We start from the raw sequence: 25,945 nt of genomic DNA on the forward strand, positions 1-25,945 counted from the left end.
TTGCAAAGGTTTTAAGGATCATCAAATCCTAAAGCTAGAGGAAAAAGTGTGGTGTATAGGTAGTGTACATACGATAAATACCACGGATGGTTATGTGTAATAGCATGAAGGCAAAATACATGGGTATGCATGGACACAACCCTAAAGAATGGAATATTGACATGGATGCTGTAGGTCTTTAATAAGCCACTGTGTCCGTTGTGTGTTCGGGGTCACCATTGCCTACTATAACTATACCTTGTCAAGGCTGCTCCAGCCTCACAATATGTACCTCATGTATATTCTGTCAGCAGGCATAATTCCTGTGTGCTGGTACACCGCTGATTTCTGCATAAGTAATGCAAGCCTTAGGAGCTGGAGTTAGGAGCTGGAGTTTTTTTTTACCACTGAAAGATGTTCATCATTCTTGATCCTGCTCTGTCAGGGCCTAGTGTTTTAGTGCCTCTCACGATTAGGCAGAATTGACAGGCCAAGAAGGAAGCGAATAGCAGAAACGTGTGAAATGAAGGGGAGTGTGGTGTAGGGTGGAGGATGAAGTGAACTGTGACCGTCATTTAATCTGCAATTTATCAGTTTAGGCTGCACCATGTAACATCGGGATATTAGATTCCAGAGAGGAGAAGCTCTCCCCTGTATTCTCTCACACACTTCTTAATGTTGTCTAGGGGTGGAGGAAGAGAGGGAGGGATTTCTTTATTGTTATTATTATTATTTCTGAAACACTTAATTAATATATAGCATTGTGGACTCCTCTGTGGGGTAGCAGAGGATCGTTGGTGACAGAGTGATGAGTGAATGAGATGTGCTGCAGGAAGAGAAAGAGAGAGAGCATCTCCCATTGTTACTGCGTCATTGCTTGTCATGAGACCGAGGTCATACAGTATTGACACAGAAAGAGAGAGAGAGACAGAGACACAGAGAGACGCACACACACACACACACACACACACACACACACACACACACACACACACACACACACACACACACACACACACACACACACACACACACACACACACACACACACACACAGAGACAGAGACAGAGAAACAAACACACACACACACACACACACACACACACACACACACACACACACACACACACACACACACACACACACACACACACACACACACACACACACACACACACACACAGAGAGACACAGAGACACAGAGACAGAGAAACACACACACACACACACACACACACACACACACACACACACACACACACACACACACACACACACACACACACACACACAAACACACACACACACACACACACACACACACACACACACACACACACACACACACACACACACACACACACACACACACACACACACACACACACACACACACACACACACACACACACACACAGAGAGAGAGAGACACAGAGACACAGAGACAGAGAAACACACACACACACACATACAGAGAGAACTGACGCAAAATATATATCTGCACATATCTACTATACATAATGTTAGTCTGCACATGACCTCTAACAACATGGATCATGTTTTGGAGTAATCAATGTTTAATTGGTATGTTTTCCATTATTCTGTTCTATTGATGTCTTTTCTAAACCATAAATATGAAGTGGTTGCTAGTTGGTGTTATATTTCCCACTCTACACAAAATATATTAATTGATTCAGTTGTTGATTACTTTCACTGTATAACCTTCGGTTCAAATACCTTCACAAAATAAGAAGCATACTGTACGCAAAACATTAGTATATTGAAAAAGTCAATTGATCCTGATGTATTATAATTTGATAAGATGTGTGTCTTCCTCAACAGCAGTTCCCTCTGGTAACCCAGGAAGCCCAGGGCCATTGTTCCTTTTTGTAGACAGGGAGCTGCGGCCAGTGGGCAAATAAACTCTCTCCTCCAGAGGTGTCACTCAAATTACATCCCAGTAAGTGATCCCCAGCTCAGTGTTTAGTGGACTGTTATAAAGCCAAATCACAGTTAGTGGCAAGGGGCATTGTGCTTCTCTCTCAAAATGGATCCATTTCCACCTTTTTTGGGAGAGCTTAATCCACCTCATGCTTTGCACAATACAGTATAAATCAAATGAAATTGTATTGGTCACATAACGAAGTTTTGCAGATTATTGCAGTTGTAAACGAAATGCTTGTGTTTCTAGTTGCAACAGTGCAGCTAAAACTGTTGCAGTTAGAAACACACACACACACACACACGTACTATAACATACGGACTATACCTACACATGGATTTAGTACTGTAGATATGTGGTAGTGGTTTTGTAGGGACCTGAGGGCACACAGTGTGTTGTGAAATTTGTGAATGTATTGCAATGTTTTAAAATTGTATAAACTGCCTTAATTTTGCTGGACCTCAGGAAGAGTAGCTATGGCAGCAGCTAATGGGGATCCGTAATAAATGCAAATACAAAAATATCTAACAAATAATATCTAACAATTTCACGACAATACACACAAATCTAAGTAAAGGAAGGGAATTAACAATATATAAATATATGGACGAGCAATGTCAGAGCGGCATAGACTAAGATACAGTAGGCAGCAGCCTCTAATGTGCGGTGATGGCTATTTAATTAACAGTCTGATGGCTTTGAGATATACGCTTTTTTTCAGTCTCTCGGTCCCAGCTTTGATGCACCTGTACTGACCTCGCCTTCTGGATGATAGTGGGGTGAACAGGCAGTGGCTCGGGTGGTTGTTGTCCTTGATGATCTTTTTGGCCTTCCTGTGACCGAGTGTTGTAGGTGTCCTGGAGGGTGGGTAGTTTGCCCCTTAGTGATGTGTTGGGCAGACCGCACCAGCCTCTGGAGAGCCCTGCGGTTGCAGGCGGTGCAGTTGACGTACCAGGCGGTGATACAGCCAGACAGGATGCTCTCAATTGTGCATCTGTAAACGTTTGTGAGGGTTTTAGGTGCCAACCTAAATTTCTTACGCATCCTGAGATTGAAGAGGCATTGTTCAATCACTGCACCTTCTTCCCCACACTGTCTGTGTGGGTGGACCATTTCAGTTTGTCAGTGATGTGTACGCTGAGGAACTTGAAGCTTTCCACCTTCTCTACCATGGTCCCGTCGAAGTGGATAGGGGGTTGCTCCCTCTGCTGTTTCCTGAATTCCACGATCAACTCCTTTGTTTTATTGACGTTAAGTGAGAGGCTATTTTCCTGGAACTACACTCCCAGAGCCCTCACCGCCTCCATGTAGGCTGTCTCATCATTGTTGGTGATCAAGCCTACTCCTGTTGTGTCATCTGAAAACCTGATGATTGAGTTGGAGGCATGTGTGGCCACCCAGTCATGGGTAAACAGGGAGTACAGGAGGGGGATGAGCATGCACCCTTGTGGGGTCCCAGTCTTGAGGATCAGCGTGGCAGATGTGTTGTTGCCTACCCTTACCACTCCGGGGCGGCTCGTCAGGAAGTCCAGGATCCAGTTGCAGAGAGAGGTGTTTAGTCCCAGGGTCCTTAGTTTAGTGATGAGCATTGTGGGCACTATGGTGTTGAAAGCTGAGCTGTAGTCAATGAACAGCATTCTCACATAGGTGTTCCTTTTGTCCAGGTGGGAAAGGGCGGTGTGGAGTGAGATTGAGATTATGTCATCTGTGGATCTGTTGTGGTTGTTTCGAATTGGAGTGGGTCTAGGGTTTCTGGCATGATGGTGTTGTTGTGAGCCATGACCAGCCTTCAAAGCACTTCATGGCTACCGACGTGAGTGCTACGCGTCGGTAATTATTTAGGCAGGTTACCTTCGCTATCTTGGGCACAAGAACTTTGGTGGTCTGTTTGAAACATGTTGACATTACAGACTCTGCCAGGGAGAGGTTGAAAATGTCAATGAAGACACTTGCCAGTTGGTCCGCGCATGCTTTGAGTACATGTCCTGGTAATCCTTCTGGCTCCGCGGCTTTGTGAATGTTGACCTGTTTAAAGGTCTTGCTCACATTGGCTATGGAGAGTGTGATCTCAGAGTCATCCGGAACAGCTGGTCCTCTCATGCGTGCTTTAGTGTTGCTTGCCTCAAAGTGAGCATAAAAGTTATTTAGCTCCTCTGGTAGGCTCGCTTCACTGGGCAGCTCGCGACTGGGTCTCCTTTAGAGTCCGTAGTAGTTTTCAAGCCTTGCCACATCCGACGAGTGTCAGAGCCGATGTAGTAGGATTCAATCTTAGTCCTGTATTGATGTTTTGCCTGTTTGATGGTTCGTCTGAGGGCATAGCAGGATTTCTTATAAACTTCCAGATTAGTGTCCCGCTCCTTGAAAGTGCCAGCTCTAGCCTTTAGCTCGGTGCGGATGTTGCCTGTAATTCATGGCTTCTGGTTCGGGAAAAGTATATACGGTCACTGTGGGTACGACATTGTCGATGCTCTTATTGAACATATTCCACTCTGTGCTAGCAAAGCAGTCCTGTAGTGTCATCTGACCACTTCTGTATTGAGCGAGTGACTGGTACTTCCTGCTATAGTCTTTGCTTGTAAGCAGAAATCAGGAGGATATAATTATGGTCAGATTTGCCAAATCGAGGGCTAGGGAGAGCTTTGTATGCGTCTCAGTGTGTGGAGTAAAGGTGGTCTAGAGTTGTTCAGAGCTCCGGTGCACAACTGAGCAAGAGGACAAGTACATTAGAGTGTCTAGTTTGAAAAACAGATGCCTCACAAGTCCTCAACTGGCAGCTTCATTAAATAGTACCCACAAAACACCAATTTCAACGTCAACAGTGAAAAGGCAAGTCCGGGATACTGGCCTTCTAGGCAGAGTTGCAAAGAAAAAGCCATATCTCAGACTGGCCAATAAAAAGAAAAGATTAAGATGGGCAAAAGAACACAGACACTGGACAGAGGAAGCCATGGGAACTGCAATCTGGGAGCTATTTATTTGTATATCCCATAGACAAGTATTGAAATGGACTGTGACCTCAGAAAAACATTTTCCGGATGGTTTTTCCTCGGGTATTCGCCTGCCATATCTGTTATACTCACAGACATTATTTTAACAGTTTTAGACATGTTAGAGTGTTTTCTATCCAATGCTACCAATTATATGCATATCCTAGCTGAGTAACAGGCAGTTTACTTTGGGCATGTCATTCATCCAAACTTCAGAACACTGCCCCCTAGCCCTAAGAGGTTTTAATAAAGCTGTTAGTTGAGTACTTGTGAGGCGTCTGTTTCTCAAATTAGAAACTCTAATGTACTTGTCCTCTTGCTTCTCTCCAATGACAGATCACTCCTGAAATGTGGCTTGAACCCTTACAAGATGAAGACATGACATGACGTCTTCCGTTCACTTGATGTCAATGATAGGACAGCTCACTTTTAGATCAGGCATGTTGCCAGCCAGTCCACCCCGGGTCATGAGAGCCAGTCGTCGTCTCATACCAAGCTATCTGGGCTCCTTAAAAAGAAGCTTCCAGTTCACTCTGGGGTTGCTAGAGGAAGACCACGTCAAAACAGCTGTCATCAGCGCCACACGGCGATGACCTTGCAACCAAAGGGTACTCATGCATGTGAGCGTGGTCGAATATGTCTGCTCAGAATGGCTCCCTGCTCATGCTTCTTCTCCCCCCTCTGTCGCCTGCACTGGACTGGACCATTGGCTGGATGCCACAGATGCTTTATGACAATCGACGATGAGGAACGACTGCCAAGTGAATACCGACGAACAAACAAACCAACTGCAGATGAGAGACCGAAGGGTGGTGGTGGTGGCCATTTTAACAACCCTCCAGCAACATGGACTATCTCTGGGACTGAATGTATGGTTGGTGTGAACCCAGAACCTTACATACCCTTAGCCTTACATTTGTCTGTGTTGGCCTGGGATCCAAAGAAACTGGTTTTTGACACACATTATTCACAACTGTATATTGTTACAAACAGGTTTTTCTCAAACATCAGTTCAATTCATTTAGAAGCATCAGAAATGTATGCTTCAGGAAATGCCTTGTGGTCTCTCTCTCCAGGGGATTTTTGTCTACCTAACTATGCTTCTTAATTGCAAGAACAAAGGAAAGTGCCTGTACAGTAATGGCAGCACCTTACTGATGCCATTTATGTGAATGCTATGTATGAAAAAGAGATTTGTGCACCTTTTAACTGTCAAGTCCAAAGGGTAATTTTATTTGTTTTCATTAACATAATGCTGGCTAAGCGCATCTAATTCTTGTTTCCATGGGTGATTACACATGCATAGAAAGCTTGCTTTAGAAACTAAGTTAAGTGCAACTTTGAACTTGCGCTATGCTCTAACCACACAGACAGCTGTACTTGACACAATGCCTAATACTATTCAGTGCACAAAGGAACCTACACTACATGACAAACGATGTGAACACCTGCTCGTTGAACATCTCATTCCAAAATTATGCAACCCCCTTCGCTGTGATAACAGCCTCCACTCTTCTGGGAAGGTGGTCCACTAGATGTTGGAACATTGCTGCAGGGACTTACTTCCATTCAGCCACGAGCATTAGTGAGGCTGGGCATTCAAATTCATCCCAAAGGTGTTCGATGGGGTTGAGGTCAGGGCTCTGAAGGCCAGTCAAGTTTTTCCACAGCGATCTTGACAAACCATTTCTGTATTGACCTCGCTTGGTGCACGGGGGCATTGTCATGCTGAAACAGGAAAGGTAATAACCCCAAACTGTTGCCACAAAGTTGGAAGCACAGAATAGTCTAGAATGTAATAAGATTTCCCTTCACTGGAACTAAGGGGCCTAGCACAAACCATGGAAAACAGCCCCAGATCTTTTTTCCTCCTCCACCAAACTTTACAGTTGGCACTATGATTTGGGCAGGTAGTGTTCTCCTGGCAATGGCCAAACCCAGATTTGTCTGTCTAACTGCCAGATGGTGAATCATGATACATCACTCCAGAGAGTCCAATGCGAGATTTACACCACTCCAGCCAATGCTTAGCATTGCACATAGTGATCTTAGGCTTGTGTGTGGCTGCTCGCCATAGAAACCCATTTCATGAAGCTCCCAACAAACAGTTATTGTGTTGACGTTGCTTCAAGAGGCATTTTGGCACTTTGTAGTGAGTTTTTGCAACCGAGGACAGAATTGTTTTGTGCTTCAGCACGGGGCGGTCCCATTCTGTGAGCTTGTTTGGCCTACCATTTCGCGTCTGAGCCTCTCTTCACAATAATGGCACTTAAAGTTGACCAGGCAGCCCTAGCAGGGTAGGAAACTGACTTGTTGGAAAGGTGGCATCCTATGACACTGCCACATTAAATCCCTGAGTTCTTCAGTATGGGCCATTCTACTGCCAATGTTTGTCTATGGAGATTGCATGGCGGTGTGCTCAATTTTATACACCTGTCAGCAACTATTGTGGCTGAAATGGCCAAATCCACTAATTTGAAGAGGATGTCCACATACTTTTGTGTGTGTATCAGACATTGAATTTCTAAGTTATATAGACTACAGCTTTATTTAAACATGAACTTGAACAACTCAAATACTATACGTTTTAATTATTTTCTTGATCATGTTGAAATAAATTAAAAATATTATGCATCAATACCACAGGTTCTGTCATGATTTAGTAGTGAAATAGTATGTACCATGATTGAGTCTATTGACATGAGTGCTGAGCTTTCAACTGTATCCACATCACTAAGGCTCTATCATGGTCCATGCATACACATTGGTCTCTACACACACACACATAACATGCACACACATGCATACTGACGCCACACAATTTCACCCTCAGCACATATTGTACACTGCTGCTACTGACTATGATCTATCCTGTTGCCTAGTCACTTACCCCTGTCTATATGTACAGTACATAGATACCTCAATTACCTCGTACCCCTGCACATCGACTCAGTACGGGTATTCCCTGTATATAGCCATGTTATTTTCTACTCCCCAGATACAGTATAGCCATGTTATTTTTACTTATTTGATTATTTATTCACTGTGCATTTTTATTACTTGTGTTACTATTTCTATATTTATTTTTTAAACATAATCTTTAACTCTGCATTGTTGGAAATGGACCCATAAGTAAGCATTTCACTGTTAGTCTACACTGGTTATCTACAAAGCATGTGACAAATAACATTTGATTTGATTTTATCATACCAGTGGGAGATCTCCATCACATTGCCGATACATTCCCAGTCTGTATAGTTTGGGTGGGAATTATCTCAGAGAAGAAAGCTGAGTTGTATTATTTATGTCTGTTATCACCCCAGGCACAGACACTGTATCCTCCTGAGTTTTAATCTGCTTGTCTCCAAGCATCCTCCTGGCTATTTCATTTAGGTTTTAATGTGTATTTGACATTTTGACATCTAGGTTCCCCTTTCATTTAATTGATTTGCTGCTGCCTTCTGCTGTTTTCTCCTCAGTGAAAGGATTTCACCTGCCTACTTCTCATGGTGGGCCTATTGCTTATTCAATTTCTCTTCACTACATCTCCAGATGTACTACATCTCCAGATGTGGAAGTTAGATTAGTATTAGAGAAGAGAGGATGAAAAGCTTGCATACAGGGTTTTGAACATTTTAACAAAAATATTAATGGCTACCATTTTGAAACCACACACACTGTCCAATTTCCAATTTATTTGGACAGTGGTGTGCTATGATTTTAACAAATCTATAAATGTAAACTTCTGGAGTTAGATGGGGGAGTTTCGCAATGCCACCGTTGACCGTTTGACCATTTGAATGCTTGAATGAAAAGTAGTTAGGAATATGGGAGACTTCTGAGACCGTGTCGACAACAAATGTAGACCTATGTGTATGCAAATGATTATTGATTCTGTCTGTCCACCCAGTAATTTAAATGTAGTGCTTGTGATGGTAATATGCATTAATTCGAAAATACTGTGGCGATTTTTGTGAGAGTGCAACGCTAATGGTGAGTTACCCAAATGAATGGGGACGCACACCTTTCATTATTACTATTAGATTAGGTGGCGCCAATTGATGGATTCACTTGTGACCAAACTAAAAGCCTTTCTGCAGTTCGCATCAATTTGGTTTAAGACCAAATACAGGTTTTAATGTTATGGACACTTACTAAGTAGTTTTTTGTCTTTGTCAGTAGTCCATTAATTGTAATAAGTTTTCTTCTATCCTTAGGGACTTTGATAGAATCTTGAATAATTAGGCTACAAAAAAAACATGGGGCTACACAAAAAAAGTAATGTTTTGTTTGTTTAATAAATGAAACCTATAAGTAGAGACAATAATATTAGTAGTAGTAATAAGAGGATTTCCAAATTTAGTTTAACTTTATAACACTTTTTTTAATCCATGGTTTTTGTTTATTTATTTATATATATATATATATAATCCTCATTCATTCTCAAGGATATAATTTACATTAACTAACATTCATGTGTCCATAGACTTTTAATGTGGTAATGTTCCATAGGTCCCTGGTGTTCTTTGTCTAAGCTCAGCTCAGGAGACCGTCGTCAAGAATGATGCGTCTGCCATCTGCAGGAGAGCGACGGCACACCACATTAAATGGCCATTCCATTGGCCAGAGCCAACACATTCATGTAGCTCTGATTTATAGCATATTACACTGTGATAATAAAATATTTTCTTTGATACAGCTTCACGGCTATATGCACCTCTACTTTTCAGATTATTGATTTACCACGTCGTTAAAAGGCAAGTGCAGTAAGCATGTCCAGTATACAGTAAGTAAACATCCATTGCCCTAAGATCCCATAGTTTGGGTAGGTCTAATGTCCATTACAAAAGGTAAATGAGCACAGTGGATGCCTACAATACAGCATAAATGTGTCTGTCTTTCTCAAAGAGTGACTGGTGAGATATACTATTGATATCAAGCAAGTTGTAAAATAAATAATCAAAAAGAGAGTCTGAATTAACCCTGATCAGAATTCACTGTGTTCAGAGCTGCATGACCAACACTATTGAGCTAGGTAGCTAGCATTAGCTAGACTAGGGGTTAAGGTTAGGAGTCAGGTTAAAGAGTTATGGGAAGAGTTAGCTAAAAGGGTTAAGGATTAGGGGAAGGGTTAGCTAACATACTAAGTAGTTGCAAACTGGTGAAAAAGTAGGAAGTGGTTGAAAAGTTGTTAATTAGCTAAAATTGTCCATGATGAGATTTGAACCTGCAACCTCTGGGTTGCTGGACGTTCGCATTATTAGCCCACCCATTCACTCCAACCAACCACTGTACTTTTGTTTTTTCATTAAGTAACCATCTGTCTTATGTAACCATACCTAACATACGCTGCTCCAAAAAATAAAGGGAACACTTAAACAACACAATGTAACTCCAAGTCAATCACACTTCTGCGAAATCAAACTGTCCACTTAGGAAGCAACACTGATTGACAATACATTTCACATGCTGTTGTGCAAATGGAATAGACAACAGGTGGAAATTAAAGGCAATTAGCAAGACACCCCCAATAAAGGAGTGGTTTGCTGTGTCTGTCAGCGTAGTGTCCAGAGCATGGAGGCGCTACCAGGAGACAGGCCAGTACATCAGGAGACGTGGAGGAGGGCGTAGGAGGGCAACAACCCAGCAGCAGGACCGCTATCTCCGCCTTTGTGCAAGGAGGAGCAGGAGGAGCACTGCCAGAGCCCTGCAAAATGACCTCCAGCAGGCCACAAATGTGCATGTGTCTGCTCAAACGGTCAGAAACAGACTCCATGAGGGTGGTATGAGGGCCCGACGTCCACAGGTGGGGTTTGTGCTTACAGCCCAACACCGTGCAGGACGTTTGGCATTTGCCAGAGAACACCAAGATTGGCAAATTCTCCACTGGCGCCCTGTGCTCTTCACAGATGAAAGCAGGTTCACACTGAGCACATGTGACAGACGTGACAGGCTGGAGACGCCGTGGAGAACATTCTGCTGCCTGCAACATCCTCTAGCATGACCGGTTTGGTGGTGGGTCAGTCATGGTGTGGGGTGGCATTTCTTTGGGGTGCCGCACAGCCCTCCATGTGCTCGCCAGAGTTAGCCTGACTGCCATTAGGTACCGAGATGAGATCCTCAGACCCCTTGTGAGACCATATGCTGGTGCGGTTGGCCCTGGGTTCCTCCTAATGCAAGACAATGCAAGACCTCATGTGGCTGAAGTGTGTCAGCAGTTCCTGCAAGAGGAAGGCATTGATGCTATGGACTGGCCCACCCGTTCCCCAGACCTGAATCCAATTGAGCACATCTGGGACATCATGTCTCGCTCCATCCACCAACGTCACGTTGCACCATAGACTGTCCAGGAGTTGGCAGATGCTTTAGTCCAGGACTGGGTGGAGATCCATCAGGAGACCATCCGCCACCTCATCAGGAGCATGCCCAGGTGTTGTAGGGAGGTCATACAGGCACGTGGAGGCCACACACACTACTGAGCCTCATTTTGACTTGTTTTAAGGACATTACATCAAAGTTGGATCAGCCTGTAGTGTGGTTTTCCACTTTAATTTTGAGTGTGACTCCAGTGTGATTTTGTTGTCAGCACATTCAACTATGTAAAGAAAAAAGTATTTAATAAGAATATTTCATTCATTCAGATGTAGGGTGTGTTATTTTAGTGTTCCCTTAATTATTTTGAGCAGTGTATATTAATTTGAGTGTCCTGGATTTACATTTACTATGTTACGTCTCGTCCTTGAGACCAGGCTGGCTCTTTCCATGACAGACTGACCAGGTGAATCCAGGTGAAATCTATTATCCCTTATTGATGTTAAATCTACTTCAATCAGTGTAGATGAAGGGGAGGTGACAGGTTCAAGAAGTATTGTTAAGCCTTGAGACATGGATTGTGTGTGTGCCATTCAGAGGGTGAAAGGGCAAGACAAAATATTTAAGTGTCTTTGAACGGGGAATGGTAGTAGGTGTCAGGCACACCAGTTAAAGTGTCAAGAACTGCAACGTTGCTGTGTTTCCTGTGTTTATGAATAATGGTCCACCACCCAAAGGATATCCAGCCAACTTGACACAACTGGGTGTTGGAGTCAACATTGGCCAGCATCCCTGTGGAAAGCATTTGACACCTTGTTGAGTCCATGCCCCAACGAATTGAGGCTGTTCTGAGGGCAAAAGGAAGGTCTTCCTAATGTTTTGTACGCTCTGTGTAGATGAATACATTCTGGTAATCAAATTTCAAATATATTTATAAAAGCCCGTTTTTACATCAGCAGATGTCCCAAAGTGTTTATACAGAAACCCAGCCTAAAACCCCAAACAGCAAGCAATGCAGATGTAGAAGCACGGTCGTTAGGAAAACTCCATAGAAAGGCAGGAACACAGGAAGAAATCTAGAGAGGAACCAGGCTCTGAGGGGTGGCCAGTCCTCTTCTGGCTGTGCCGGGTGGAGATTATAAGTACATTGCCATTAAGGCCAAATTGTTCTTCAAGATGTTCAAATGTTTATTGATGACCAGCGGGGTCAAATAATAATCACAGTGGTTATAGAGGGTGCAACAGGTCAGTACCTCAGGATTGTTTTCTATAGACCTAACACATTTAGCGTTTAACTACTCAAGGTAATATAGTGGAGCGAGTGAGGGGAGATATATGGCATTCCATGGTTCCCCTAGTAGTCATGCACAAGCCCCACTGGACTGATCATCTGTTATTCCAGAGCCATCTGGGCCAGGCTACAGGGCTGTTTATATCCTCATGCAACAATCTGACATCAATGTGAAACAAGAGTTGCGTCAGAGAAGCCAAGTCCACATTTTCTCCACTTCATCCCTCAAATAATAAAACGGCAAGCATCTTTTGCATCAAACTTTAAAAATATAGTATATAATGAAACGTAGCTGTTGCCCATACAGCCAGAGCTGTGTAGCAGGATATGATCACATTGGGATCATGGGCAAGCAGTGATTGGGGAAACAAAGACCTCATTCTCAATGTATCGGAAATCAACCATGTATCACAAACAAAAAGATCCAAACTCTAAACCAGGCCAATTTTGCCATTGGTTAATTAATCCAACTAAATAACTGCACAGAACATTTGAATTTAAATTAACAATTGAGATATCAGGAGACGCAAGCCACTCAGAGGACTTTTTTTGTAATAAAGATGACTATTAGAGAAGGCTGTGTGTGAAGTGATGCTTCTAGATGAGAAATCTCCAATTACAAATCTGCCGTACACTTGTCAGCAGTAATTAAATGTTAGGTTAGACGTTGCTATATGTGGCGCTGCCGAGATAGGATGATCTTGCTCTGTTGCCCTCTCCAACAATTATGTTCCATGCAAAGATACAGTCAACATGTACCATTTATTGTGCAGCCTGTGTCAGAATTTCTCTGAAGCTAAATCTGAATTACAAAGCCACAGAATATGAAACAAAAAAAATTAGACTACAACATCCCTCCATTAGAGAGCCTTCACACATTATACTTGCATGCAAACAAATAACAGGATACTGAGTAACAGAAAAATGACTGTTTAATAGTTTAAGAATTATATAATACATTAATCACATTAAAGACAGATCGCCTACCCCTCTGCATATGTCATAATTGTGCAAGCTTACAAATGTCAAATGTATTATTCTGCCTACTCTGTACAGGGACCAGAGCACAGGGAGGATTGTAAAGCTTTGAAGACCAGATTTCATAGGCAAGTGTCTCTTCGTCCACCAACGGTCTACTTGTTTGCTAAATCAGGCTATAGTACAGACTTCTCAATGTTAGGATGTGTACTTGAACTTCACAATAAGAGTTATTCTGTCACTGTGTATGAACAGTATCACTCAGGTCAGACACTAAGGCTGGTTGTAGTTTTTTTTTTAGCTAAAAAGAGTCACTGATATGTATAAGGGAACATTGAAACACTATTCAGGTCCAGATTGTTTCACATTTGGTCTGTACTGTACAGTACCTCTAAAGTGACACCACAAACACTTATAGATACAGTCTATCTGTATTTGGTGACATAGTACATGGTGTGTTTTCAAACAGGTTAGACAACAGTATCATCTATTTAGCAGAGGTGTATTTAAAACGGTAGATGCTGTACACACATATTCCTCAAAAACCAGGAAGAGAAGTCCGGGAATGGGGAGAAAACAAACATCCCACCTTTAGAGATTGCTTATAAAATGTGTGTCCTTATGACTAACAGTAAGACCTAGCTAAACTACCCATATAATCACCTCAATTAGAGTATTTTAATGTCAGAGGCAGTAGTTCAAATGAATGCAACTCATTACTAAAGAGCAGGGAAGTAGAAAACATGTCAAATGTTCTGCTTGTAGAATGTAGGGCTCAAGCGTCGCTAAACCCGTACAAAAAAACTCAAGAGTAATTTAGCTCTGAACTTTTAAAAATAAATGACATCAGGGTCACAGACTCAAAAGAAAACCAAGCCTCATTCTTCAACCCTTTCATACTGAGTTGGAAAATAGAAGTATTTAGAGATTTTTTTACCAGCAAGGACTTACTGCTCGTGTAGTACTGTAGCTACAGTAAGAAGACCATCCTATAAGACAGTGCAAAAGGAGACAGAGCAGATGCACTTGTTTAACAGACCAACCTCTCACACATTCAACATACAAACCTCTCACGCCCATCACAGCCTTTTCCAGCAGTCAGTAACATGTCAGTGTTCTGATTGTTTGTTCTTTTTGTTGTGCTGTCTATTCATGTGATATGAAAGCAGTCATTTAACACATCAAATAAGACAAAACACTTGGCACAATACTAAGCGCACAAACAGTGTGTTCCTTCTTTTGTAGCTGCAATGAAAACAGAACAGGAGTTTGAGTTTTGATGACTTTGGCTGCAAGTGATTTTGAAAGTTTTTTTCCCCTTCTTTTTTTTGACACAGAACAGGCAGAAGAGCAACATGCCTGTAAGTGGAAGAAAAGTATGAAACTGGAATATCCCTGCGCTCTAAAATTGTATAATAAATTAAATAATCCACGCGAGCATACGCGTGAAGAGTCCCTTTCTTGATCATGTGAGGTAGAGCTAATCCAATCACTAGCCTGTCTGCTCTATGCTGAAACATACATGCATTCAACTACAGAAATAACTAACTTTATTCGCTTGGAAATGCTTTACTACCTTGAATACTAAAGGTTACTTTGACCCGCCTAAAGTAAAAATATTACATACTGGTATGCTTCATTGTAGCAGGGGAAGATGCTATAGAAGCCCCTTGAACAGTGAATACCTGTTCCATGATTCTTTCTATCCAACCAATGTTAAAGAATTGTGCCCAAAAATAAATTGCATGTTCATTGGTTCTAACTGAGGTAGAATCTTGGCTATTCAAGGGCATAACGGTAATGGGAAGGAAATGAGAGCAAAGGGAATTAACTGAAACAACCAGCGGTGTTCCACACACTGCCTGTCCTCCTCAGAGGTCACTCCCAGCATAGAGGTTGGACAGAGGTTTATTAAAAAAGAGGCTGTGGGGCTCATTGGTGATAATGGGGGGGAGGGGGGAGAGTAATGCCAATCATTTATGGAAAATAAAGAGCAGAACCCTCATACTCAAGAATGTATAGAAAATGAAGACTTACACAAAACACCCCTCAAGGCACTCATTTTCAGTATTTCCAAATAAGCAGTGCTACTGATATCTCATCCTGGGGGGTTTTCAGTCCAAGGACAACACTGCTCCTTGTCCTAACACTATATATTTTTTTGTTTTTTGTTTTTTTGTTTAAAAGCATTAAATAGAATGAAATAAATACATACATTTTATTTCATATATAAATATGTGGGCCCTTGTGTCAAAATTGCCACATAAAAATAAGTATTTAGGAAAGGATGAACTGAAATTACTACATTTGTTTACATTTGATGAAAAAAAGTTACCCTTTTATCAATGTGGTAGCGTTAAAAATAGAAACATTAGCATTAGTATATTGGATTGATGTTATGTATTGAGTCACGAATACTCAGTATCTATTGAGTTTTGTGATTCCCCAGGATACAATGCATCTGAAGAGCATAAGTATTTCAGGGGAAAGATTGCACAATTTAACAAGGAAGAACTTCCATCACCTACTACTACATTTATCTGAGATCATCTCTGGGAAACATGGTTCCCTTTCATCTGATTAGAAGCTTTATCAGTCAATTTAACATCAGAATCATAACTTAAGATAGATACAGACCCCCACACCTCACCATGACTAAGGAGACCCAAGAGATGAAAGGAAAAAACATCTAATTAGTTTAAGTTCAAAGTTAACATCTGCCATTTTTCCAAGGCCTTTTCCTCTACTGTAAAACCTGGACTTTGCCAGCTTAATAATCATATATACTCTCAGTCTCTGACTATGTACAGCTATACAAATAGACAGCAGACAGGGTGTGGTCCTGGTGGCTGTGGGGAGCAGAGAGAGAGGGAGCAGTTGGTTGGGAAGGCTCCCAGTCCAGTCTCCTTCACCACGGTCTGCCCATACAGGTGGCTGTTCGTTCTGCTTCACTTGCGATCGTCGATGGTCTTAATGAATTCCACTGCCGCGGTGAACTGCATCCACCAATAGCACTCCTCCCCACTCAGCCGGCTGGCGTAGAAATTATTGATGTACTGAATAGTGGACAGCAGGCAAGGCGGGTTTGCCTGGAGGGAGGGGGCTCACATTAACCACGGAGAGAGCCACACGTCCGCCATGTATAATACATGCCGTATGTAAATATGTCCATACAAGTTATCATACAGCAAGATCTTTATGCTACTACACATTTACTATGCAGTTGTCTAGGTGAGAAAGAATTGTCAGAAGTTCTGCTAAGGATTTAGTTTTACCCTCTGCCTTTTTGGGAGATGAGGGTCATAATTCTAGCAAAGCCTATCATTTTAATAACCATGTTTGTGAAATTAAAGATATGGTTTAATGAGGTATCACTTTTCAATATCTAAAGTGAATATGTTGTTGTAAACATCTCAGAGTAACTTTATATCAGTTTGCGATGGATGCTCACCTTTATCAGGACAAAGACGAGCACAGGGACAAAATCGTCAGCTCCGGGGACAGAGTCCTCGTTGGCCAGACTCAGGAGATTCATGATGGTGGAACACATGCGTAAAATACATTGCACTTTGTCCCGAGGGGTCTTGTAGGCACTGATGGTCCGGATCTCTGACTGGGCAGACGGCCAGGGAGCCTCCCTCGCATACACCTGGAGCCACACAGGAAAAAGCATTCAGCATGTCAAATCTGTAAGAGCTGCAAAACATCAACACAAAACATCTCAGACTTTGACAGACAGTTGGGGGATACAAATCTGTGGGGCATTACCTCTGGGATTTGAAGAGCTTTGTGATTCGCTGTCACCACTTTTGAGAGACGTGCTATGTGTTCCTGAAGAAGCCTAGAGGGGGAAACATGGATGTAGAGAGCAATAGCTACAGTAGCCTAAGATGAACACATAACATAGCAATACATATTGGTTAATCAAATATGTCAAAGATACTGCTGCTACAGTAGCATCAGAGGAGGAGGAGAGGATTCTGGGTCATTTGATAGCGTCAGGGGTTACAGCCACACCGAGGCTGTGGCTGTGTGACGGAGGTGAGGTGGCGGGCACCGTTACTCACTGGTCTCTTAGGATGTCCCCGTCTTGGTTGGGGTAGAAGGCCAGCTTAAAGATGCGGTTCATGACGCTGCGCTCGATGGCCATCTGGGCATCCTGCAGCTGATCCTCGCTGGCGTACTGCCAGATGGCATCATGGGCCATGGCCCCGTACAGGTAGCGCAGGAAGTCCTCCACCGCCGCAGTCTTGTCGTCTGATGCTGTGCACCCCTGGAAGGCTGGGGGGGGCAGAGACAGACACACTGAGCACTATGCACCCCTGGAAGGCTGGGGGAGGAACCTGAGATAGTCTTTTTAGCGAGGTTACAGATTGAGGCACTGCAGTTTGGTGCAGGTAGTTAGGTTGAATATTAGTGTCTGTATTTTGAATTCCACTCTATGGACATTCAGCAGACAATCAACTAGCAGAGACAACATGAGTAGATTAATGGTTACAATATTAAAGTGATTGTGTCCGTAATAAGCGGCAAAGACCTTTGATAAAGTCCAGGGACTTCGCCTCCATGTGTTCCAGTAGGAGGCGAACACAGACTGTGGTGAAGTAGCGGTTAGCTACCTCCTTGTCCCTCAGCACCCTCTGCAGCAGCCTCTCCAGGTGGGCATGGGATGTCTGCAGACCCTGCCGACACCGTGTCAGATATGCTATGTAGGGTGCCCGCTTCCTACCCGAGGGTACAACAGACACACAGGCATGATGGATTATGCTTATTAACAGTTGTGTTCAGTGACAAAATTATGTTGATCTGAGATAATACCAGTGAAATAAGACAGTACACTAAACATTCATTGATAGTCTACCAAAATGTTTATTTTATCCTTTCAAATCGACATACACACAGGTATTTCAAACAACACCTAACTATGCCACAGAACTATGTCCTTGCAGTAGAAGAGGTGAATGTGCAGTGCTGGTCCTTCGGCAGCATGTCTGTCTTCCTCCATAGTTACCTGTAATCCTCAGCAATGGCAGCCAGCAGCTTCTTGCAGGTGCGTGCGTCGAAGCGGCTGACGCAGCGCATGGTCTCCTGGATCTGGGCCATCTGGTTCTTATCCTGCAGGTTGATGGCCTCCGCCAGCTGGACCTTCAGGAAGCACACGATCTCGTTGTCTGGGAAGGAGACGGGAGGGAGATGGCGGTGGGTCAGATACGCAGGCCCCTCAGTGGGAGAAGGGCTACTGCAGTAATCAGATCAGCCTTCCCTGCTCCCCCCTGACATGTGGATGTGACTGATGACTACAGAGTTTGTCTCTTATGGATTTCAAATGTAATCATTTCAAAGGATTTCACTTTCTATTGTGTGTGGCCGTGCCCTGATGGTAAACGTGTAGTGGGATGGCTTACTTACAGGAATGAATGTGGTCAGATATAATATGAACAGTGATGATAGAATGTGCAAAACAGATTCAGTGATTTTTTACAGTAGCTCGTCTGGTACCTTCAAAGTCTGTGTGGTCTGGCAGCCCATTGCGTGTGGTGGCAGGAGCCATGAGAGGGAAGGCCACAGACTCTGCTGAACACAAGGCCAGCCTCAACTTCTTCTTTGCATCACTGCAAAATATGAGTAAAAAAAATAGCCAAATGTAGATTTGGTTTGACAGTCTTATCACTCTGTCTTTTACCTCTGAAGCACTTCTGGCTAATTAAGCATCACATGAAATCTGATGCATAAACAAAGATCTTATTATTACTATTATCAAAATCCTAGCTGTGTGATTCTTGTGAGTTGATGAGCGCTGGCTGACCTGAATGAGAACTTGTTGGAATCGTGTTGCTGGGCTGTCTGGCTAGCTGAGTCTGGCAGGTCGTCTGTGGATATGTTCTGCAGAGCTTCGTCTCTGGGGGAGTTGTGCACACACTCCTCTCCACACAACTCTGTGTACAACACATTCACACGCTCAAATTGATGTAACGTGTGTGAGTGGGTGTACCTGAGCGAGAAAGACACTGACCTGTGGCGTCGTAGGCTGCGGCAGTGGCTCCTTCACTGGGACTGGTCCTCTTGATGTTCCTGTACTTGTCAAGGATGTCTTCTGCTGCCTGGGCCTGGGAGTTCCTGGACAGAGGGTCGTCTGACACACACAGAAGACACCACAGGCACATTTGGATTAAACCCACCATGGGAAACATGCCCAATTCCTTTCCCCGTGATTCAGCCATATCTGAGTGCAATGACAGTAAATCAGGACAGACCTTGTGGGACACGTTCATGGCCCATATTGTCTTTCTCCTGCTTGTCCCTTTTCCGTAAGGCTGCTATCGGAGCTGTGGAGAGGGCATAATGAGTGAGCTAGGAGAAGTGCAGCTACGCTCTCCTATCACCATCTCTGGACCACAGTCCCATCATGACTCACTTCACACAGCAGTGTTTCATGACAGCATGTGTTTATACAAGGTATTTTCTAACTAACAATGCAGAGGAGAGATGCATACCGTAGCATAGCATCATCTCACTGAACAAAACGAAGGAGATTTATCCATATTTTTACTGCATGAAAATAGCAAAGGAAAAGAGTGGTAAATAAAACCAACATGGCTGAAATAATACAACTGCCAGACCGCAATGGAGAAATAAGAACATAGATATATACACATGATAAAATAACAATATATACACTAAGTGTGTATATTTGTACAAATAAGCAGGGGAGGCTCATCCTAATAACGTGTCAACTAGACAAACGGGATGCGTCCAGATAACAGACGTATCCTACAGGACTGATATTTAAAGGGAAAGAATGTGAAGAGGACTAGCAATGATTAGACTAAATGGGTTGTCATTCTGTACGCTCCAAAAACATTGGCTCACAATGTTGTATCGCAAACAGTACAGTGCAAAAAGAAAAATGGAGACAACCAAAACAAATGCATGAATGCTGAGCCAGAGACATCAACTCAGGTGGCACCATGTCACATCACAGCTTTATCACAAAGGGCCACGTCTACAAGCCTCATGACCTACAGAACTCAGGCACTGACTTCAGAGCCGCTAGCTCAATGGTGACAGTTACAGTGTCGGGACGTGTTACCTGGGACTTCACTCTCAGCCGTCCAATACAGCACTGTGTGAGGAACACAACAGACAAGGTTGGCCTTTCACGCACTCAGTCTGCCTGGCTGCCACTCTGTGTGAGGGGCTACACATCACCATGGTATTCACAGCACAGCAGCAGCAAGGCCAACAGAAGGGCCTTTATGTGGACTTCACAGGTTTACACTTCTCTTTGCAGATCTGGCTTTATTAATACAACTTCAATGTTCACTAAAGGAACATCATTATCTAAAATAGTAATAAACAGTCATCTATTGTAGGCACAGCCCCATTATTTCCCTGACACTTCCATGAAAGATGGTTTTGGTGTTTAACTGCAACAAGAGATGTGTAATCTATCTGCCGTGATGACAGCGAGGTCTATGTAATGACCATTAGGCTGGGGATGACAGGACTGCTTGGAGGGGTACCACCGCACAATCTACACCTGCTCAAGCCCCTCACATTAATGATTCGTTTCACAAACTAAAAATAAATCTAGCGCAAGTGAGACGTGAGGAAAACTTTCAACAACAAACAGTATTTGAAGTGGAGCGATCACGCATCATCACTCCCTTTCTCACATTACAAACAGTACAGGTCTGAAACACTCCATTTTCTGGAACAGATGTGATTAAGAGAAGATCGTGAAAGAGTGAAAATAATGTATGATACATAGGAACCATGCAATTCTCTAACGAATTGTAACCATTTTCAACCGACTAAAAGCATTTTTTTGCAACAGACAGCATGCCAAAATGACACGGTGATGGAGGGGAAAGAGAGTAGTTGAAGTGACTCTTTACCTTTGGGAATGGCTGACTGAAAGCGTTTCTTCCACCATGGTCTGTTGCGATCAGACTTTTCCTCATCACTGTCCTTTCTCTCCTCAACCTTAGGGAAAACAGACATTCAAGTATGTTTTAGAATCCGTAGTGACATACTGTACAGTAGGACAAGAAAGAAAGGCTTGCAGTAGAGTTCAAACTTAGACTATTGCTATAGAGCAGCAGGTCTAAAACTAGGCTTTGAGAGCAGCATACAGGACTAACGCGCGACACAGGCAGCGATGACCAGCAGCTCTCACCTCCCCTTTCAGGGAGTCCTTGCTAGGAGACGAGAACGGCCCCATAAAGAAGGCCCCCGCATGGTCCCGCTCCTCGGCTGCAGCCCTGCGATTCAGGCCCGGGTCGCTGGTGGGTCGGCGGCCTGGGCACACAATGTCAGAGCTGCGGCTGCGTACCAGCCTGTCTGTGTAGGAGTGGCGCTGCTTGGTGTGCTCCAGCTCGGCTTGGGCCAGGCAGTGGGGCGTGAACAGGGAGTAGCGGGGCTCCTGGCCCAGGGCACAGGTCTCTGGGATGGGTGGGTCAGGCGGAGGATGAAGGGGTCTGGCGTAGTGCACCTTGGGCCTCACGATGGTACCAGTGGAGGAATCTGTGGTGGGGGAAAACATGGCTAGTTTGGTTATACAGCTTTATACATAGGGGTGTATCACACTATTACCCAGATTGTCCAGAAACAAAAAAAACAGCAATACAATTAGAAAGTAAGGGACAGTGCTAGAGAGAAGTTGGTGGGAGACAAGCCCTAGGTGTGGGTAGGCCACCTGTTCCAAGGGTAGATTGTCTCTCCTGAAAAGCTTCCAATGGCAGCCTGGTGCCATGAGCACAGTGGGACAAGGGGACTGTGCCAAAGTGCCTGGGGTGAGGTCTCTCAACCTGTCATCCCTTCACCTTGCCACAGACACACAGCCCTGCCACAGCTCCCCTCCCTCTCCAGCCATCTTCCTCCTCCACTCACAATAACACTGAGCAAGACAGGGCCACAATTTACCAAGCGCAGAGAGAACAAAGAGCAAACCACAATGGAAATATTATACACCAAATTAGCTAATTGAAATGACATTCCCACGCAGTAGACATTTTTATTGCACTAATGTTTTGTCCAGTAATTGGGGCGGGACTCTTTGGTTCATTTCTCAGAGCTCAAGCTGTTCTGTGAGCCCATGCCATTAGACACGACTTAATGATGCTCATTTCTGGGTTTGATTGGACACTCGACACAGCAAAGACCCCAGAGCATTGTGGAAGAAGAAAGTACCTTCGCCGGAAGAGAGGGGATCAAACATGGCCAGTAAGGAGTCAGCCTGAGAGGGCGGAGAGGCCAAACTGTGATGTGCTCCTGAAACAACAAGGCAAATAGAGAATTCTGAATGACATTCATATACTAAACAGAGAGCCACTTTCTGCTATAATTGGTCATGTCACTGAAAAGCGCATGGGCTATTCTGTGCTTCGTATTATACAAGTCATCATCATCATCATCATCATGTACCTACACTTTGTATTTGAGAAATATAGTCTAAACATCTTGTATGAAAACATAGCAGAAAGACTCCAACAGGGTCAGCAGCATTCTAGTGTAGTGGAGAGGTCGTGGCAGCTCAGCTATAGAGCAGACAGGGATTGATAGGTCTTGCTGATGACAGTGTAGTGATGGCACAGCCAGGCCAGGGTTGAGGTGACTCTTCCCGCTCTCCTACCGTGGGATGACTCCTCCCCATCTGGACTGGTCACAGAGTCCTTCCCCCCAAAGTCCGAGCTGCATTCTGACCGCAGGTCCTCTGTCTTGTTGGGGATGTCTTCTGATGTCGCTGCAGAAGAAAAAATGTCTGTTCAAAAGTCTGTCATCCAGGAGATGTTTACATTTGGTGGAATACTTGGTTTTGCTGACTAGCTCCTATTCTGAGGGATTGAATGTGTGACGTTTGAAAGGTAGCAGCATGACACCATACACACTGTATAGAGAGGATATGCCGAACGATCCCACTGGGACCTCTAAATTTGGTAGCGGGAGATCCCATGGGTGGGATGGTGACACAAATAGCAGCAGCAAGAGTGATAATCAGACAGAGCCTATCCATCGGCCCGGCCACTCTGGGACATGTTCCTATAGGGGCTCAGCCATGGGCACTAGCCCAGTCCTCTTAATCTGGGATGCTACGCCAAACATGTCAGCGCGGCTTGTTCACCAGAGCTACCAGTACAGAGTGCCAGGGTTAAGCTCTGTGCCCTTGCCAAACTCACACCAACCTGATTGTCCTGGCTATTTAGCATTATTTGATGGTTTTCCAACTAACACAGACAACTCCCAACGTGGTTTTAAACTAGCCTGCATGTATTCTACGCAACTGACCGGTTAGGTTGCTTTTACTTGATTTCCCACTATGCATTTTACATGTAATGAAACCTGATGTATAGGGTGTAACCGCACAGCTTCAATTAGTGACATAGATGCAGGGTACCTGAGACGACGCTGAGCCCTGGGGTGCTGGGCCGAGAGCTGACCTCTCTGACCTCTGTGTCATCGGAGGTGCTGCCCACCCCGGAGCAGCTCTCTAGCTCCTGTAGACGCTCCTCCTGCTTCAGGTCTGGGGCTTCTGGAGGGGATTATGGGGAGGTACACACACACACACACACAGCACAGTCACATCCCGTTATAGTCATTGTGGTTTGTTCATGCATACAGTAGGCAGCCTAAAATAGGCCTATGAATGCCAATGTACACCTTGCTGTATGTTTGCTCTCCCTTCTCTGGGAGGACAAAGTAATAGCGAAGAAAAGCTCATATGCACGAAAGAAAACAAACCATTTACAACTGACAGAGAAAAACAGAAAGTCCAGCCCATTTTGTGGCTGCCCAATGGAGCTGTTCAGCTTAACCCAGAGGCTCCATAGTAACAGCCGTAGTCATTTGCATGCTCATTAGTAATAATGTGCTAGTGAAGTGCTCTTTGGAGTGCAGTTTTCTGCTGCCTAGCCATGAAACAAGCGCTCAACTCCAGGTGAGCGTCAGATAGCCCTATTACAGAGGAGAACAGGGGCAGCAAACGGAACAAAAAACAATCAAGACACTCATGCATGTCAATTTAACACTGCACATATTGCAACGGTGCACTTCAATTAACAGAGTCCGGGCTTTCCCAAGAAACCCTAGTTATGCTTTTATTAGCACTCAATTGATATTCATGAAACACTGACTTTCTAGGGGATTTACGTAATCTAACAAGGTTTAACCTTGTTTTTAACTAAATAACAGAGTGCAAGATTGATATGATTCCTGCTGTTCATCATAAGGTATGGTTTGTAACTGCTGCAATGGGACCACATTCACAATGTGCTGGAACTGCTCAGCACATGTCCATACATAGAACATGGTCCGAAGAGGGTTGCAAAGCCTACAAATTTCTGAGAGGATGTCACCAGCAGATAACAGCACACGTTGCCCATTTCCTCATGACTGTTCCTTCACTACAGGTGCAAACACACCTGGAGGTTCCTCTGGGGAAGCCCAGAGCTGCCTTACACTGTCACAGGCAGATGTGCCCTGATAGACAGGCTAGTGCACACAAACATGACAAATTGCACCCACTTCCTTGATTTGGAACTGGGGGACACCACACCTGTCCGCCCACACACACAGAGATTCATACCGTGCACACACCTACTGGAGTGACTCATGCAGATGCAGTGCATGGAGGAAGACAAGAAAATGAATATACATACACTCATGGAAAATGTAGAAAGTTGTGAAATAGACAGGAGACAGCATTCAGCCCCTATAATCCCCTTCTCCACACTGAACCCACCTGAGTCGCTGGGCAGGACCTCCACACTCCAGGCCTCGCTGGTGGTCTCGGAGATGGTGGATCCATATGGGTCTAGCAGCACTGAACCAGAGCCTGGTAGACACAGCAGGCTGCCCAGCATGTTCTCTACAGCCGCCCCTGAGAACACACGCACAGACAGAGACAGACAGAGAGAGAAAGCCTGGGGTCACAGGCATTTCATGCTGGGCCCAAAGGTGTGCGCGCGCACGCACACACACACACAACTGTGCCAAAGGTCAACGGTTAATGGTAATATCTCACCCCACCGCCACCCCCTGAGCCATGACTTTGAGCTGTTGATTAAGCCGGGCATTACTCACAACCAAATTACCCCTCACCCACCCTCCCACAAAGTCCTCCACACGACGTCCCTCCATTTCCATTTGGGATGCTGCGGCAGGTTAACAAGGCGGAAGAATGCGGAGGAGGGGAAAGAGCTAGCAGGTGTGAGTGGGAGTATGGTGGCCGGGGTGCGGATCATGAGTTGACCCGTGGTACCCACACTCCCAGGTATGCCATGTTTCCACTTCACAGCACACACACACAGGTGCACGTGCGTGACAGCGCCCAGGCAACAGTCTGCAGGGCGGGGGCAGGGCCCTTCCTTGCGGCAGGAGAGCTCTACCCTGCTGTCCATGTTTACAGTCTTCAAGGTAGAGGCGCAGAGCACTTGTCTTTCAGGTGGATGATTAAA

The 25,945-nt window shown here is 44.3% G+C and overlaps 1 protein-coding gene across 4 annotated transcripts in view; it reads right to left on the minus strand.

The window, feature by feature from the left end:
* Positions 1 to 13,426: 13,426 nt before the first annotated feature.
* Positions 13,427 to 25,945, minus strand: part of LOC118393150 (GTPase-activating protein and VPS9 domain-containing protein 1) — a 30,429-nt gene continuing 17,910 nt past the window's right edge. For 3 of the 4 annotated variants that reach the window (XM_052461458.1, XM_035785523.2, XM_052461457.1), the window contains 16 exons: positions 25,231 to 25,368; positions 23,887 to 24,021; positions 23,125 to 23,235; positions 22,683 to 22,763; positions 21,670 to 22,016; positions 21,389 to 21,476; positions 19,745 to 19,816; positions 19,504 to 19,623; positions 19,297 to 19,426; positions 18,990 to 19,102; positions 18,502 to 18,661; positions 18,028 to 18,215; positions 17,558 to 17,771; positions 17,259 to 17,331; positions 16,942 to 17,139; positions 13,427 to 16,579 (listed from right to left, as the gene is read on the minus strand). In XM_052461458.1, coding sequence (XP_052317418.1) covers positions 16,439 to 16,579; positions 16,942 to 17,139; positions 17,259 to 17,331; positions 17,558 to 17,771; positions 18,028 to 18,215; positions 18,502 to 18,661; positions 18,990 to 19,102; positions 19,297 to 19,426; positions 19,504 to 19,623; positions 19,745 to 19,816; positions 21,389 to 21,476; positions 21,670 to 22,016; positions 22,683 to 22,763; positions 23,125 to 23,235; positions 23,887 to 24,021; positions 25,231 to 25,368 — 2,309 coding nt within the window. In that variant the 3' untranslated portion in view covers positions 13,427 to 16,438. The remainder of the gene's footprint in view (positions 16,580 to 16,941; positions 17,140 to 17,258; positions 17,332 to 17,557; positions 17,772 to 18,027; positions 18,216 to 18,501; positions 18,662 to 18,989; positions 19,103 to 19,296; positions 19,427 to 19,503; positions 19,624 to 19,744; positions 19,817 to 21,388; positions 21,477 to 21,669; positions 22,017 to 22,682; positions 22,764 to 23,124; positions 23,236 to 23,886; positions 24,022 to 25,230; positions 25,369 to 25,945) is intronic. The other variant, XM_035785522.2, reaches the window with a different exon arrangement.

This window comes from Oncorhynchus keta, chromosome 14 (genome assembly GCF_023373465.1).
Source record: "Oncorhynchus keta strain PuntledgeMale-10-30-2019 chromosome 14, Oket_V2, whole genome shotgun sequence".
NCBI lineage: Eukaryota > Metazoa > Chordata > Actinopteri > Salmoniformes > Salmonidae > Oncorhynchus > Oncorhynchus keta.